The 17775-nt window shown below is 35.6% G+C and overlaps 1 protein-coding gene across 1 annotated transcript; it reads right to left on the bottom strand.

Annotated features, from left to right (window-relative positions):
* Nucleotides 1–7480: 7480 nt before the first annotated feature.
* On the bottom strand, nucleotides 7481–11273 carry LOC115978781 (transmembrane emp24 domain-containing protein p24delta9). The gene is made up of 4 exons (XM_031100645.1): nucleotides 10854–11273; nucleotides 10428–10637; nucleotides 8067–8143; nucleotides 7481–7975 (listed from the first exon to the last, which is right to left on the bottom strand). Exons 1-4 carry the CDS (start codon nucleotides 11070–11072, stop codon nucleotides 7831–7833), a joined length of 651 nt encoding a protein of 216 aa, XP_030956505.1. The 5' UTR covers nucleotides 11073–11273; the 3' UTR covers nucleotides 7481–7830.
* Between the last annotated feature and the right edge of the window lie 6502 nt (nucleotides 11274–17775).

Genomic DNA, 17775 nt, shown 5'->3' with positions numbered 1-17775 from the left:
ATGTGAAACAGTATGAATTGGACAAACCAAAAATAATATAGCAAATATACTACAACTTTACGCATTCACCAAAAAAAAAGAAAAAAAGAAAAGCGACCAACAAAACAGTGAAAGTTGAACAAACCAAAACTATTATAGCGAAATTACTGTAACCTTTCTCATTCACTCTTTTTATATATAGAAATATACATTGCACTTTTAATGTAAATTTATATTGTAAACACATAAAAATTGGCATATGTTGTATACATTTGCAAAATTTGTACAATTTTTTTTTTTTTTGCAAATATATATAATATTTGCTACTTTTTGTGTGTATGCAACGTAAGCTTATATTACAAGTAGAAAGTAAACATATAAAGATACTTAAAAAAAAAAAAAAAAAGCTCAAACCAAGTTGGTGAACTTGAAGAAATAAAAATTAAAAAAAAAAATTAAAAAGAGACAACTCACTAAACCAAAAATACTGTTCATGAGTTTATTAAATTTATATAATATTTGCTACTTTTTCTGTGTATACAACGTAAGTTTACATTATAAGTACAAAGTAAATATATAAAGATCTATTAAAAAAAAAAAAAAAAAAAAAAGCTCAAACCAAGTTGGTGAACTTGAAAAAAAAAGGTGGGGAGAAAAAGGCAAGTCATTAAACCAAAAATGATGTTCATAACACTATTCATAAGCCTATTCGCTCTTTTTATATATATACTGTGGGGACCGACCTAGAATAATAGGTTGGTTGGGCCCTGGGCCCGTCCGAGGACCATTCTGTCTGAGGAGACGTCGCGGCCCAGAATCCTTACTTAGGCCCACTGGAGTAAAGAGAACACGTCCGAGGAGTAATTCCTCCTCGGACGTTCCAAAGTCCAGGTCAAAGGTGCATCCCAGTTACTGTAGTCCTCACTCCAAGCATGTAAAAAGAAAGGAGACCCCAAAATATCCCAGCAAAGGCTGTCACCACCACATTAAATGCACCACAGCTACTCTCCTGGCCGCATTAATGAAGAGAAGACCCCTGAACAGTCCTACCTTGGTCATTGCAACTCACAAAGAACTGGTAAGGGTGTCTGATGTGACAGGTGCTCAAGTGGGGGTTTGGATGATCAACAAGTGTAAGGCTCAGATGATAAAAGAGGGCCTATATAATATGTAAGAGTCCCCCAAGAGAGGGGACGGAGAAAAAGAGAGAAAAAGAGGAGATAAGGAACAGAGGAGAAAAAGTTCATTGTACAAATGCAGGCCCATGAATAAAATTCCCCCCTTCACATCCACTTTCTCCATTCTTGTTTCTATATCTCCCGAGCCCATGCAACAAACCGTTTAAGCCAACTGGAACCAAGTTCTTCAGTCCACATTCTACAAAACTTTATTGTGCGGGACCTTTTGGGTTAGAGCCTAACCATCCAGGACCGGGTCAACTAAAATCGTGTCTACTAAAATCGTGTCCCTACATATACATACATATATATATATATATATATATGTGGGGCCTGAAATCTGAAGTCCCAGCCCACTTTGTGTTAAGAGCCCAAAGCCCTGTCCGATAAGTCTTACCGCCGAGGATGCGCAATGAAAGCTCCTTGAAGACCCCAGGATATAGCCGAGGACGACCTCACGTCCAACATCTCATAAAAACACCTGAAGAAAAGGACAAACTCATTACAAGAGCAGTACAAGGGAGAAAGTTGCCAACACCATAATGTGGAGCCCAGCGCCTGACAAGCCCATACTCCATACCATGCTATCCAGCTTTTCCCAACCACTTTGAAGTATAAATTGATAGGACGAATACCTACCCCAAAGAAAGGAAAAACTGACACGTAGGTGAAGAACGGGAAGAAAATACTAGTATAAAAGGGAAAAGAGAGCTCAGACAAAGGGGGAGGATCCTGGAAAAAGAAGGAAGAATGATGAGAATGTGATGCTCCTCGGACTAATTCCGAGGAGTCAAACCTTGCAAACTACATTGATGTAAGGCTTAGCTATACAATCCGAACCTACCTTTGTATGAACTCTCATGAAATCAGGACCAGACCGCAGCTCAGCGTCCAAGGGCAGGCCTTTCCAAACCCACTCTCTACAAATCATATTGTACGGGCCCTTTACATATGAGCCCAACGTCAACCTTGGGTCGTTAAAAATCGTGTCCCTACAATTGGCGCCGTCTATGGGGAGGCTTGCGCGTTGGCACAGGTGGCGGTGGAGTCAAGTCTCTATCAAGCAGAGGTCCGCGAAGTGTCCTCCATTTCCAGCGACGTGCAGCTGTTGCTCCGACATAAACTCCCGTTAGGGGCTGCGCCTTGCGGTGCCAATAGCACAGGAAGCTCTAGGGGCTTCCAACCTCAAGCTAACTCTCCCCACCTTGGTCGAGGGGCTAACCTTCAAAAAATATACAAGTTTTGGACAGAACCAAGGCCTTGCATGGTCTTCGGACTCAAGCCTATGGGGAAACCAAGTACTCAAAAGAAAAAACTACAAGTTTTGGACAGAACCAAGGCCTTGCATGGTCCTCGGACTCAAGCCTATGGGGAAACCAAGTACTCAAAAGAAAAAACTACAAGTTTTAGACAAAACCAAGGCCTTGCATGGTCCTCGGACTCAAGCCTATGGGGAAACCAAGTACTCAAAAGGAAAAACTACAAGTTTTGGACAGAACTAAGGCCTTGCATGGTCCTCGGACTCAAGCCTATAGGGAAACCAAGTACTCAAAAGAAAAAACTACAAGTTTTTGACAGAACCAAGACCTTGCATGGTCCTCGGACTCAAGCCTATGGGGAAACCAAGTACTCAAAAGAAAAAACTACAAGTTTTGGACAGAACCAAGGCCTTGCATGGTCCTCGGACTCAAGCCTATGGGGAAACCAAGTACTCAAAAGGAAAAACTACAAGTTTTTGACAGAACTAAGGCCTTGCATGGTCCTCGGACTCAAGCCTATGGGGAAACCAAGTACTCAAAAGGAAAAACTACAAGTTTTGGACAGAACTAAGGCCTTGCATGGTCCTCGGACTCAAGCCTATGGGGAAACCAAGTACTCAAAAGAAAAAACTACAAGTTTTGGACAGAACCAAGACCTTGCATGGTCCTCGGACTCAAGCCTATGGGGAAACCAAGTACTCAAAAGAAAAAATTACAAGTTTTGGACAGAACCAAGGCCTTGCATAGTCCTCGGACTCAAGCCTATGGGGAAACCAAGTACTCCAATGAAAAAACTACAAGTTTTGGACAGAACCAAGGCCTTACATGGTCCTCGGACTCAAGCCTATGGAGAAACCAACTACTTAGAAGAGACAACATGGGGTTTGGACAACCTGGACGTTACATGGCCCTTAGAATCTACCCGAGGAGAGTTCCCCATTGATAGTTGGTCTAATCCCTAAACTGCATGGATTCCCCAGTCTACCCTTGGATCCTCAATACCAAGGGGATTGATGCAATATAGGGCAATATGTTGCCAAAAACAGTCGAAGTCCCTCACTGCTCGGCTACCCTCTCGGATGAATTATTTAGAGTTTATCGTTCTCGGACGGTCGCCTTGCATGCATTACGAAGCGCTCAGCCGTTATCTCGGTTAGTTTCAGGAGTTTAATCTATTGAGAATTACCATTATTATACTTGATAATGTCAGTAAGTTCAAACTAGTAAGAATTTGTTTTAAGGTTTTTTTTTTTTCCTGCTCTAAGTATCATTAAAGGAAAATGCACATCTAATATTCATGCACAAAGTAGTTGTTGCAGAAAAGAAAAGTATTTGAGAGTAAGCAAATTCATTTCTTATTAAGACAAAGGAACAGTACAGTGTACAATGAAAGAGCTTAAATAAGCTCATACTGAAACTAACTACACTAGCGAAAAGAAAAGATACAAGGGGATGAAGGAAAAGCCGAAGAAGAGATGCAGAGAAGAGACGTGCTGCCGCTCCAAAATTTTGTCGAAGGTAGTCATTCCTCAATACTTTTACATGCCTTTAACTCAGGCAGCAAAAGAGCCCAACTTGGGGCTTGCACCGTTGAAGAAAAGGTGCAGAGAGCCCGACTCCGGGCTAGCGCCGCTGAAGAAAAGATGCAGGGAACCCAACCTGCGGCCAGCACCGTTTAAGAAAAGATGCCGGGAGCCGAAAGTTGATGAGCCTCCACGTAATCATGCTTGCGATAAAGCAGACGGCGCTGATGGCGGAAAATCCTACTTCTGACGCACCAAGAATCTGGTGCGACCAGTACCTGCTTCGGATTTTGGCTGAAAGAGGGAAAAATACCATTTCCCCCTTGTTAGGACGGAGGATTGTTTTGAATCTGTGCCTCCCTTGTCCGGACCACATCACCTTGAGTATCGGAAGGATTCGGTGCCTCTGAAGTGGATGAAGACCCTTCATCCCCACCTAAGCCTCGAACATGTTGCTTTGAGGCAGAATGGCACTGGAAATGGAGATCATGGGTATGGAGGAGGGGTTATGATTCTGAAGGAAGTAGAAGGGTTTATATGCACAAGGAGTAATCCCCTACCCTATTTAAATAGGGAGCAGACCGGTGGCATTCAATCCACGCAAGTTTCCAATAAGTGCTACAGACAAGATAGTCCTGGCACAATTTCCGACACCATCTACAACCGCAAGATTTGAATAACCTCGTGAAGGAGGCGCATTAATGGCGGGCCTTGAATACTAAAACGTCAAAGACGGCGCCTGGGAAAATCTAGAGGGATGTCTCACGCCTTGGCGCGCTCCCCAGGCCAGTACAGCAACCTCGATGTTGATGAAATGCGGAGCTGGGCAAGTCATGATTTGGGCCTGACGTTACCAAAACCCTACTCCCCAACAATAAAGTCGGGCAGCAGGATTTTGAGGGGCTATTGTGGGGCCCGAAATCTGAGGTCCCAGCCCACTTTGTGTTAAGGGCCCAAAGCCCTGTCCGATAAGCCCTACAGCCGAGGACGCGCAATGAAAGCTCCTTGAAGACCCCAGGATATAGCCGAGGACGACCTCACGTCCAACATCTCATAAAAACGCTTGAAGAAAAGGACAAACTCAGTACAAGAGCAGTACAAGGGAGGAAGCTGCCAACACCATAATGTGGAGCCCAGCGCCTGACAAGCCCATACTCCATACCATGCTATCCAGCTTTTCCCAACCACTCTGACGAATAGATTGATAGGACGAATACTTACCCCAAAGAAAGGAAAAACTGACACGTAGGTGAAGAACGGGAAGGAAATACTAGTATAAAAGGGAAAAGAGAGCTGAGACAAAGGGGGAGGATCCTGGAAAAAGGAGGAAGAATGGTGAGAATGTGATGCTCCTCGGACTAATTCCAAGGAGTCAAACCTTGCAAACTACATTGATGTAATGCTTAGCTATACAGTCCGAACCTACCTTTGTATGAGCTCTCATGAAATCAGGACCAGACTGCAGCCCAGCGTCCAAGGGCAGGCCTTTCCAAACCCACTCTCTATAAATCATATTGTACGGGCCCTTTACATATGAGCCCAACGTCATCCTTGGGTCGTTAAAAATCGTGTCCCTACAATATATATATATATATATATATATATATATATATTTATATATTTTGAAGACATGAACAATACATATTGAACAAACTAAAATACTGTAACTTTTACTCATTCACCCAATAAGCGTCACAACATTTTTACAAAATATTTATTTTCAGTTGTGGTTGGTCACAGTTTCATATTTTATTATTTGACTTATAAAAAATTGATACCTCAATAATTGTGAAAATATTGTGAAATTTGTTTTGTCATTATGACGATATATATACGAGTTCTTATAAATATTTAAAAGAAAAAAAAAGTACAAACGGAAGAACCCAAAAAAAAAAAAACATTAGTTATTGTAGCTACAGTGCCACTTAAATAAACCAAAGTGGCACTGTAGCAACTATTCAAATCTAAAAAAAAAAAAGGCCTCACTAAACCAAATGTGTATTGTAGGGGGCATTGCCACTTTTTATGTAGTTAATATATATATATATATATATATCTCTAAAAGTTAAAGCGTAGTATTTATTGTTACTACACTCCAGTTGAGCTATATTTGCAATCATATCACCTACTTATTTTTAATTATTTCTCTCTTATTTTTTGACTCTTTTTATTTATTTATTAATTTTGTAATTTACTGTTACATTTTCTCTAACTTTTTCCCTTCCTTTTTACTTTTTCATTTCCCCGCTATTATTAACATTAATATCACTCTTCCTTTATCCCTTCATATTTCTTTCATTTTGACTATTCTTATCTTCTCTCACTATAAATTTGCTATTCTCTCTCACTCTATACATATTTTATCACATAAAAAGGTTATTAATCTCTCTCTTTCTCTCATGGATTTTTTTTTTTTTTTTTTTTTTGTATCTTTACTTTATGTTGATGTATTTCAATGTTATTTAGAACTCTACTATTATTCTCCTTCTCTCTCTCTCTCAATTTTTTTCCCTTTTTTTGTGTGGATTTTTTTTTTTTAAGTTTTATATCTTTACTTTAGGTTGATGAATTTGTGTGTTCTTTAGAACTTTACTTTAGGTTGATGCATACCCCTACAAAAAATAAATAGGATCAAATTGTATTTCATGCTCTAAACTTTTTGGTTTTGTGTATTTAAGTTGTTATTTTTCTTTTCTTTTCTTTGATTGTCAAATACTATCATATTGCATTATAAAGATAATATATAAAAACATAATGTTATTCAATTATATAACATGACTTGGATAATTTGGTGTGACTATATCTTTTATTTTGACTATTCTTCTTCTCATCTTATTTTCTATAAATTTATCTAATTTAGGTCTCTCTCGAAAAAATGTGATTATTCTCTTTCTCGATTATTTATTCTTTCTTGCAACTTAACTTTAGGTTGATGAATCATTCTACTTTTTTTATAACACTATTTTGGGTTAATATACAATTTTGTGTGTGTTTTTATGAGTTTTCCATCACAAGCCTTTTCTCTCCATCTTATAGCTTTTGTTTGATTTTTGATTGACATAATACTTAGTTATTTTGAAAGTGAAAATTAGAATTTATATCAAAATACAATCTTGCTATGTATTTGAACGTGTTTCTCAATAATTTAAGTAATATCAAGTGTAATTTTGTGATGAATTTTGATTATTACACTATCTCATTTAAGAAATGAGAAATTTGAATAATATAAAGAGTTTAGTTGTAAGGAAAAAAAAAAAAAAAAAAAAAAAGAAGAAGAAGAAGAAGAAGAAGAAGGAAAACACAACATACCATAATATAATTTAGAAAAATATGGACTACCTCAAAAGGAAATAATTTCAATCAAACACACCTAAAATACTAAAATGAGATATATAAATAAATATAGATGAAAAATAATTTTAGAAATTTTTAGAGAGAACAAATCATACATCATACCATAATTACAAAGTAATCATATATTTCCACGCATTGTGTGGATCTGCAACTAATTTTAATTTAGAAACTAAAACCCTCTAGCATCTCCAATTCGACAGAAATTGAATAGCAGATAACTAAACTTTATTGCCCCTACATCGTCCTACATTGATATGAGATACCTATACCCACGAGGAGATTCTGCACACTGTTATAGAAAGCCCCGCTTGATCTAAAAATGTGACATGAGAATTATTCTATTTTGAAGTACATGGTTTCTGAAATATGCTACAGAATCATAGATGGGAAACTGTAAATTTTTTTGAAAGGCAGATAGCGGACAAGAGGAGATGGGGTTTGAAGTTTGAACCACATACACGGGGTATTACAAAAGATGCTATTGCCACTAAACTATCACTTAACCTTGAGAAAACTATGGAACTTGTCCAGAAAAAATTATATGAGCTTCTTTTTCTCAAAAAAGGTCTTCAGGTGCCATACTTGCAAGCCTGCTACTGATAAACAAACAATAAGGGAAAGAAAACTCAACCAGGCCATCCTGTTGTTAGTTGTTTTGTTGAGCACCTGCATTTCTTCTTCTCTGAAATATAAACCATAAACAGCATTGGTTAGAAAGAGATGGATATCCCACTTTTCATGAACTGAAAAAGAAATACAATAAGTTTTCTTACCTTTCACGGAGATAAAACATTTCCTCCTGAATGGAAATAACAGTATCATACATCTTCTTCAGTTCAAGTTCCATGAGCTGGCATTTAAAATAATGACAAGAGGATAAGTTCCTATCCATATTGTGAACACAACTTGTAATATCTTATTTAAAAAATTGCAACACAATGATAATTAAATTAACAAAAAATGAAGGTCAGAACTAACTAATTTCTAGCATGATTGCTAAGCACAAATGCATGGACTCGAGTCTTGATAGCAGCCAATTTGGGCAAATAATGCATAAGGGTAAAACCCTGCCCAAGTTCAGAGAGACCTCACTTAACTGAGATCAGCACTGGATAAGACATAATATCTCTCTCTCTCTCTCTCTCTCTCTCTCTCTCTCATAAGATAGAGACGTGAAAATTACCAATTTAGTTTCACTTCCAATCCCAGTAATCAACTATCCAGATAAACCTATTCTCAAAAAAACTATCCAGATAAACCATTTCACCAATAAACAAAAGTGCAGAAAAAAGAGAATCATTTGCATGAACTTTTCATGGTAAGAGAAACTGCACAAATAAAGATTGTCTAAGAGTAAGTAGATAACATTGAGGATATGCAAATGAAATGACTTTGACACTAACAAGACGCCATCAGAAAAAGAAAAAACACACACACACACACACACACACCAAGAGGCACAAATTAGTGCAAGAATCACTTCTCAAAAAACAAATTAGTGCATAAATACCGAGAAAAAAAAAATTCATATGTTTCACATTGTTCCACACGTAAAAATTAAAATAAGTACAAAGGGGGGGTCCCTAAGCTAGGTTGAAATCACCCAATTCCCCACAAATATCAAGCACATTATCTCATCCATATTTAAATAGAGAGATATTAGGGAAGCAAGTACATCAGTTTTTACTCCAATATAATGCTAACACCAGGAATCAGAATCAAATTATTGCCTTTGTTTTACTTTAATTGTTCTTACAGGCTACAAATAGAAAAGTATATGAGCAATAAGCTGATAATTATCCTCTAGAAAAAATTTAAAAGAAGAATAAGATACCACAAAGATTCATTACTACTTTCTAAACTGCTTTTGTGGCATACCATGCAGTAAAAGCAGCTATACAAAATGACTCCACCACCTAAAATATTATCAAGCTACCAGAGCATAATCCCTCCTGTCCCAAGACATTAAACAAGAGATCCACGGAGGTCATTTCTATTGAACTATCAAAAGTGATCTCTACACCTATAACCAAAAAGAGGCTGTAAAGATTTCACCAGTTTGTTTTGTATTACACTTGCTCTTGAATTAGAAACAAGCATACACTCTATTTGGTTGTATTCACCAACCATGCAAGTAGCTTGGAGTTTTCACTTATGGGGTCTGGCACACTTGTAATGCAACTTCATTGCAATGACAAACACTCAAAGTTGCCATCTTTAACCATTATGCCATTCTTCCTTCCCTTTTTTTGGGGATCAGAAAAGAATGATCACAAGCCAACCCTAAATATTAACACTAAAATACTTTAGAGCACATACACTAGATTGCACTAAGGACCACGAATGACCAGCAGGCAGAACTCATAACCATATAATTACTGTTTACATTCACTTTTCAAAGAGAACAGCTTGGCTTCAAAATGCAATGCATTTAGAGACAAATTTTTCAATCATGCCTAATCACCAACAAAAATCTGCCAAACACCACGCATATTTCTCCCCACCAAAAACGCTGCAAAATAGGGTTCTCTATATCGATCTAGAAGTCAATTTAATCAACTTCGCATACTGACCAATAACCATACCTTAGCAAATTAGTCCCTTGACTCGCCAATGAACTCTAGCTCAAACAACACTTTCTCTTCCCACAACAATAACTAGAGAGAGAAGCCATGGGTTCAGAATTCATAGTCTACTGAGTGCATGTAACTTACCCCTAAATAAAAATCTTTAATACCACAATACTAAACCCTGAAATTCAACATTCCCAATTCTCACTCATTTTACAAGCTACAACATCAAGCCCACTATCTAAAAAAACACTCAAATTTTCATTACCCAAAAAGCCAAACATAAATAATAACCACACCAACAACCTAACCACACAATCCCAAAAAACACACACACAATTACTAAAGTAACAACCATTTTCACAACTTAACTAAGTTAACAAGTCGTGATCAGAGCAACACCACTTCCATTCGCATCAACCATCACTTACACCACTTTTATTATACATCAATCACAACAGGACACCTAAAACATCTACCAAAACAAATTGTGAACAACAAATTTATAGTTCTAGAAAATGTTGCAACTAATAATTTAAAAAATCAAAATAAAAAAAAGCTTACATCAACTTGGCCTTTCTTGGCAACACTAGACCAATCCTTAGCAGCCACACCAGTCTTCCATTCGAAATCAATGGTGGAAGTGATGGGAGGCTGATGATCCGGCGCCGAGAAACACGCCATGTAATCTCCCGCCTCCACTGTCATAAACGCGAATTTCCCCGACGGCACTTTCTCCCCATGATGATAAGTATTCCCATTCGACGAAGTCACCTAATCCCAGTCAAAAACAACAACAATATTCAAATTTCAAATAATACCCGATTCCAGCTAGCTCAACCCGTAAAATCTTTTCTCGTCAAATTGACACCCCGCCTACCCCCAAACCCAATTGGTGTCTTGCAATCAATGATAAATGGAGTGGACGCTATAGATTAAAATTTAAAGAAAATCCAAAAAAAATATAGAAAAAGAAAGAAAAAAAAATACCCGAACGGTGACTTTGTGAAAATCGGGTAAGGGTATGTCTTCGTTGGGGTTGATAACGCTGTACTTGCCAACAGTCATGGAATTGACCTTTAACTCTTCGGCGATGCACTTTGAGTGACTCGATTGCAGCTCGAACCGAATTGATTCCGTTGTACACGATAACAACCCATATGTTATTACAAGGATCAATAGCTTCTTCTGGGTTTCGATTTGAATCATGGTGAATAATATCTGTGTGTTTTGTTGTTTGTTTGTCTTTAAGGTTGCTTGGTATCTGATACTATGTTTATGTTAAGTTTGGACAATTTTTGCGTGAGAGAGAGTTGAAAATGTCGAATCGAGAAGGAGAGGTTTGAAGGGGGTGTTTTGGGTTTGTGACACGTGGTAAGATGTGGTTGGAGGGGACACGTAAAGTCATTTAAAGTGGTTTGGGAGATGGGAGATTGGCTTGATTGGGTTTTTTATTTGTGATACTATCCATCTATGGTTCATTGGTTCTATCTATTCAATAAACTATAGATAATTATTCTTCTTTTTTTTTTTTTTTTAATTAAAAGAAAACAAAACTATAGATAGTTATTAAACCCGAGTCAACCCGACCGGTAGGATTAGTAGTCCTATGATCTGGTATTTAGATTAGTCTGAGTCTTTAATTAGATTGTTTAAGCTTACAAATCAAACATAATCCAATTTTATTGATTATGTGTAACATGTGTTTTTGAAAACATTCAAGTTTTGTTGTGAACCTCAAAATCAAATATTTTTCTAAATTCAATCTAGAGTAATGTAAATTACATAATCTCTTTTATAAGGATAACCAGGATTTGAATTATCCTCCCTCAAGCCTCATTATATGTAACAATTGAAGTATAGAAATTAAATACTTTATTAAGGAAAGAAATAAACTAATAGAATATATTTCATTATACATGAATGTTCTAAAATGTATCTCTTTTTTTTGATAGATTTATTTGGGAAAAATTCTGTACATTCAAAATTATGTAAATTATTTTTCATTTCAATTTTCTTAAAATTTTAATAATATTGTTCTCTAAATGAAATTACTCTTCTTTGTGTTGACATTTTTAATATATGTCAAATTTTTTTATTTCATTATTGCATCTTTTGATTATATATTTCCCTAATAAGTCAAATTCAATATTCTTTTATTATTTATATTTAGGTATTTATTTGAATATTGACTCAATTTATTAATATGTTGTAACTTAAAAGATTCAATCATTATAATTATAATTTTTTGTTAGCACTTGTAGTTGCACGATTTTCCTGGCCCAAATTCTATTGATCAGGCTTTGGCCCAAGGCGCAACCCACAATGAATGTTCGTAGAGAATGGGTGAAAGAACTTGGCTTCAGTGAGCCTGTTCGGTCGGATGCATGGATAATACAGTTGCAGAAGATAAAAGACACAAGGAGGATTTCTCAGGTCTGATTGTATTTCTTTGAAGCCTTAATACAGTTTTTCCGTCCCTTTCTTTGAGGGACTCCACTACATTATATAGCTCTCCTCCTTTCATCTCAACCTTACACCTGTTGATCATCTAAGCATCTACTTGAGCACCTGTCCCATCAACCGCCCTCATCACTCCCTTTGTGAGTTGCAGAGGCCAAGGCGGTACTGTTCAGGGGTCTTTTCCTCATTAATGCAGCCAAGAGGTTGGTTGGGGCGCAATTAATGTGGTGGTAGCTTTTCGTGGGATATTTCGGATTTTATTCATTTTATATGTAGGGAAGATGAACTGAATCAGCTGGGAAGAGTTTCTCGTCTGGGCTTCGTGATGTCCGAGGAGGATTTACTCCTCGGACAGGTTTCCTGGACGTTATTGGGATTAAGTAATGCCTCATGTGTGGTTCCTCTTCGGATAGGACGCTCCTCGGGCGGACCTGGATTTGGAATAGCCCATTATTTTTGGGCCGGGCCCCACAGCACTTAATTGACACCTCAAACGACACATTGACGAAATGACTTAAATCCAAATGATATGTAATTTTTAGGGGTATAGATCTACATTTTGAAACTATAGGGGACAAATCAAAATTATTCAAAACTTTAAAGGTGTAAATTGTAATTTAGGCTTTATCTTTGAGCATTGAACTATTCTCTCTCTCTCTCTCTCTCTCTCTCTCTCTCTCTCTCTCTTTTTATTTTTTGAGAATGTTGAACTATTCTTTTAGGTGTGTGTAATCTTCCAATCTCATACACACCTATATGGAGGAATCTCTAGAGTAATGTACGTTACATAATCTCTTTTATAAGGAGAATTAAGGTTTGAATTATCCTCTTTCAAGTCTCATTTTATCTAACAATTGAAGTATAGAAATTAAATACTTTATTAAGGAAAGAAATCAACTAATAGAATATATTTCATCATACATGAATGTTCTAAAATGTAACTCTTAATTTGGATAGATGTATTTGGAAAAAATTATGTGCAACAAAATGATGTAAATTATTTTCATTTCAATTTTTTTGAATTTTTCATAATATTGTTCTCTAAATGAAATAACTCTTCTTTGTGTTGACATTTTTAAAATATGTCCAATTTTTTTATTTCATTATTGCATCTTTTGATTATATATTTTCCTAATAAGTCAACTTCAATATTCTTTTATGATTTATAATTTAGGTATTTATTTGAATATTGACTCAATTTATTAATATACTGTAAGTTACAAGATTCAATCATTATAATTTTTTGTTAGCACTTAATTGACACCTCAAACTTTAACAAAATGACTTAAATCCAAATGATATATAATTTTTAGGGGTATAGATCTACATTTTGAAACTTTAGGGGACAAATCAAAATTAATTTAAAACTTTAAAGGTGTAAATTGTAATTTAGGCTTTATCTTTGAGCATTGAACTATTCTTTTAGGTGTGTGTAATCTTTTAGTCTCATACATACCTATATGGAGGAATCTCTAGAGTAATGTACGTTACATAATCTCTTTTATAAGGAGAACTAGGGTTTGAATTATCCTCTTTCAAGTCTCATTTTATCTAACAATTGAAGTATAGAAATTAAATACTTTATTAAGGAAAGAAATCAACTAATAGAATATATTTCATCATACATGAATGTTCTAAAATGTAACTCTTAATTTGGATAGATTTATTTGGAAAAAATTATGTGCAACAAAATGATGTAAATTATTTTCATTTCAATTTTTTTGAATTTTTCATAATATTGTTCTCTAAATGAAATAACTCTTCTTTGTGTTGACATTTTTAAAATATGTCCAATTTTTTTATTTCATTATTGCATCTTTTGATTATATATTTTCCTAATAAGTCAACTTCAATATTCTTTTATGATTTATAATTTAGGTATTTATTTGAATATTGACTCAATTTATTAATATACTATAAGTTACAAGATTCAATCATTATAATTTTTTGTTGGCACTTAATTGACAATTTAACATCTCAAACAACACATTGACAAAATAACTTAAAATCCAAATTATATGTAGTAATTATTAGGGGCGCAGATCTACATTTTGAAACTTTAGGGGACAAATCAAAATTATTCAAAACTTTAAAGGTGTAAATTGTAATTTAGGCTTTATTTTTTAGCATTGAACTATTCTCTTAGGTGTGCGTAATCTTCTAATCTCATACACACCTGTATGGAGGAATCTTTAGAGTGGTTTCAAGGTGTTGATTAAGAGTTTTGAGTTCAGAACCTTTTGAATCTCATAAGACCTTGTAAACAACTAAACTAACCCCTTAAGTGTTGTTAAGATGGCAAGTTATGATTGGAGTAAAATGACTTTCACATGGATTCTCTATTAACACCACTTTTATTATATATCAATCACAAATATATCACAACATCACTTGCGAAAATATGTTCCACTCGAAACTTTAATTTCTAAAAGAGATTTAAAAAGTGGGGGAATATTGAGTGATTGGACTCCTAGAGGCCCATATTAGGTGAATGGAGAAACACCTTCTTTAGGTTGTAGAGCTGAGAGTCTTGAGACCAAAAGAGATTTCAATCAAGTGCCATTTGGGCTAGGTTTTGACTAAGGACAGCCCAATTTCGGGAGTAGTTTAGGTATCGGCGTGTTTTTAATGACTTTTCTTAAAGCCCAATACCGCAACGTTGCCATGGTTATTCTTTCCTCTTATTCATTCGGACAATCAGACATAAGGAACTCAAATTTGTGTACATTTATTAAATTTGGCAATGTTTATTACACATGGCCTATTACACACAACGACAATATGTACACACATTTTAGTTTTTGAATTGAAATTGTAATTTAAAATCATAATTTCAGTTCAAAAATTTAATTGTGTGTATGATGTATACAACAAGGTGGGTGAACTAAAAATTACCATTAGAATTTATGTTAAAATATAATTTACTTTCTTTAACTTTAGTGACATCATTCGTTTATTTGTTTTCAAAACAATGTTAAAACAGTATTCATAAAATTGGGATAAAAAACAATGTGTGTTTGATACCATTATACTAGGACAGGTTTTTTTAAGAACTAAAAACACAATTTTTGTTTGGGACCAGGTCTCAGTTTTGAGAATAAAAAGTGAATTACTCATTTTTACAAGTAAAAGTTATTAAAGAAAAAGTGAAATCTCTCTATTTCTTGATTTCTTCACGACAAGTCGACAACATCCATCTCTTCTTGTCATCTCCATGTTGCTAACCCTACTTATCTACCAATTTAACAATCCATAGTTCACAAACAAAAATCTAACATAGGAAATATACCTACACATGCAGTTTATAGATCTACTCTGAAGAGATGTATAAAACACACATCTACAACAAAACCCATGTTGAAATTAACCAAAATATTCAATCAACCATCACTCATCCCAAAAAATCTAGTACCACAACTCTGATGTGGCAAATTGTGAGCAGTAGAAAAAAAAATAGTGATTTTATGTAAAAGTGATAGACAACCGATCATAGTTTGCCATATAAAATAGTTATAGAAAAAGTTGTGGTGTAGTAATAATTGTGGTCCTAAAATTTACTCTCACTTACATGAAACCTCCAAAATCCCAAGACTTAACAGCAAAGAAAAATATCCACAAACCCTCTGCCTTCCACCCATGACCTCGAAGTTACTTGGGGGTAATCTTCTCAATCTGTGTACCCAATATCCTTGCACCAGCCATAGAACAAGTCAAGCTCATCAAACTGCTTGCAAACTCGGCAAAACATCTCGTAGACCTTCACACAGAAGTGGACCTCTTGCTCCATGAAACGGTCAACTAAGATACGATTATTTTCTGCTATGTCATAGTATATTGGGAAACTCTCTTTCACAATGGGGTAGAGAGCCACTATCACAACCCGGTTGCTCCGATCAAGAATATTATCATATATATAATCATTTAGAGCTTGTTAGCACAAAGTATGGGTAATGCTAGACAAAACATTTTTCACAAGCTGAAATAACACAAAAAGTATTAAAAAAAAATAAAAGTAAAAAAGAAGTGTATTTGTGGTTTTTGCACATGAAAGACGTTTATAGTTCAGCAAAAAAAGACGTTTATTGCATACGCCTTAAGGAAATTTATGATCGAAATGGTTTTAAATAAGAAGAGAGTATTAAAGACATTTTTATAATTATACATTACAAGTCTTATAACAGTGTTTTAAAAACGCTGGTTTAGCCGGCACTTGCGTTTTCTAGTATGTGTTTGGATTGAGCTGAAGTTGTGTCTACATTTCTAGTTTCACGTTTCTTTTTTTTTTTTTCCAGTTGCAATATTTGACCAAGTCAACCATGAACAGTACATTTGTGCAATGTTTACAAACCCACAAATTCCACTTTTCAGTAACTTTTTCATTAAAAGTGAGTCTCACAATACTATTTGCATATTTAAAAATTATTTTGCTACAGTGTTTTCAGTTTCAGCAAAAATAAACTCAATCCAAACGGATCTAGTAGTATCGGTCTATACCTACGTTTTGGAAATAGATCTATCACCAATAGCGATGTTTTTCAAATGCCGCTAAAGGGTTGAAATTAACTTTAATAGGTCTTTTCTTGGCACTTTAAAATGCCACTATATATATATATAACTAGGGTTGTCCATGGGTTGGTTCAGATTGGGTTTGGAGTTACCCCAATTGGATCAAGAGTATAAAAACTAGACCTGCAGCCGACCGAATATTCAGGTTGAAACCAATATCTTGAGTCATCGATTGATTGGGTTGGAGCTGTTGGGTGAATTCGGATTTGGAGATCAACACAGAAGAAATCAGACCCAAACCTAAAGAAGACAGTTCAAAAGTCAAAACCACAGTCCAAAACTAGAAAAATCAAATGAAATCAAATAAAGCCAAAATACCACAAACCCAAATCTCATCTAAGATTGAAACCAAATAGCACCAAAAACACCACAAAGCCAAAATCCAAGACCGAAAGAAAGAGAGAGAAAGCGGAGACCCAGACTTGAGACTAAAAGAAAGAGAAAGAAAGAGGAGAAATAAGACTCAACTGGCATCGCCACCACTCCCTCCTCCCACCATCACTGCATCTATCATTGCATGTCTATATCCATCACAATATCAATACATCCACCCATAAGATTTTCACAAGATCAAAGCAAGTTAGAGGAGGCTTTACTTCAAGGGAGTGGGTTTTGAGCAAAACTTAACCCATGATGGTGGCAATAGGGAAAACTTGGCTACAGCAATAGTAAGGCAGAGGCTAGGGTTAGGGGTTTGAAAGAGAGATTAGAAAGACAGATTAGAGAAAGAGAGATGGTGTTCGGGTCTTAAGCATAAAAATGGTAAAGAGAACAAAAATTTTTCCTTTTAAATTTTATGAGTGGGTCAAGTCGGTTTTTACAGGTTTAAAATTCCTTAACCCGCCACTCAAACCGAAGTTTTGGTTTTTAACAGCACATGACC

The sequence above is a fragment of the Quercus lobata genome, chromosome 3 (assembly GCF_001633185.2).
Source record: "Quercus lobata isolate SW786 chromosome 3, ValleyOak3.0 Primary Assembly, whole genome shotgun sequence".
Classification (NCBI taxonomy): Eukaryota; Viridiplantae; Streptophyta; class Magnoliopsida; order Fagales; family Fagaceae; genus Quercus; species Quercus lobata.
Note: the sequence above shows the minus strand (reverse complement) of the source record. Positions and strands in the feature narration are given on the sequence as shown.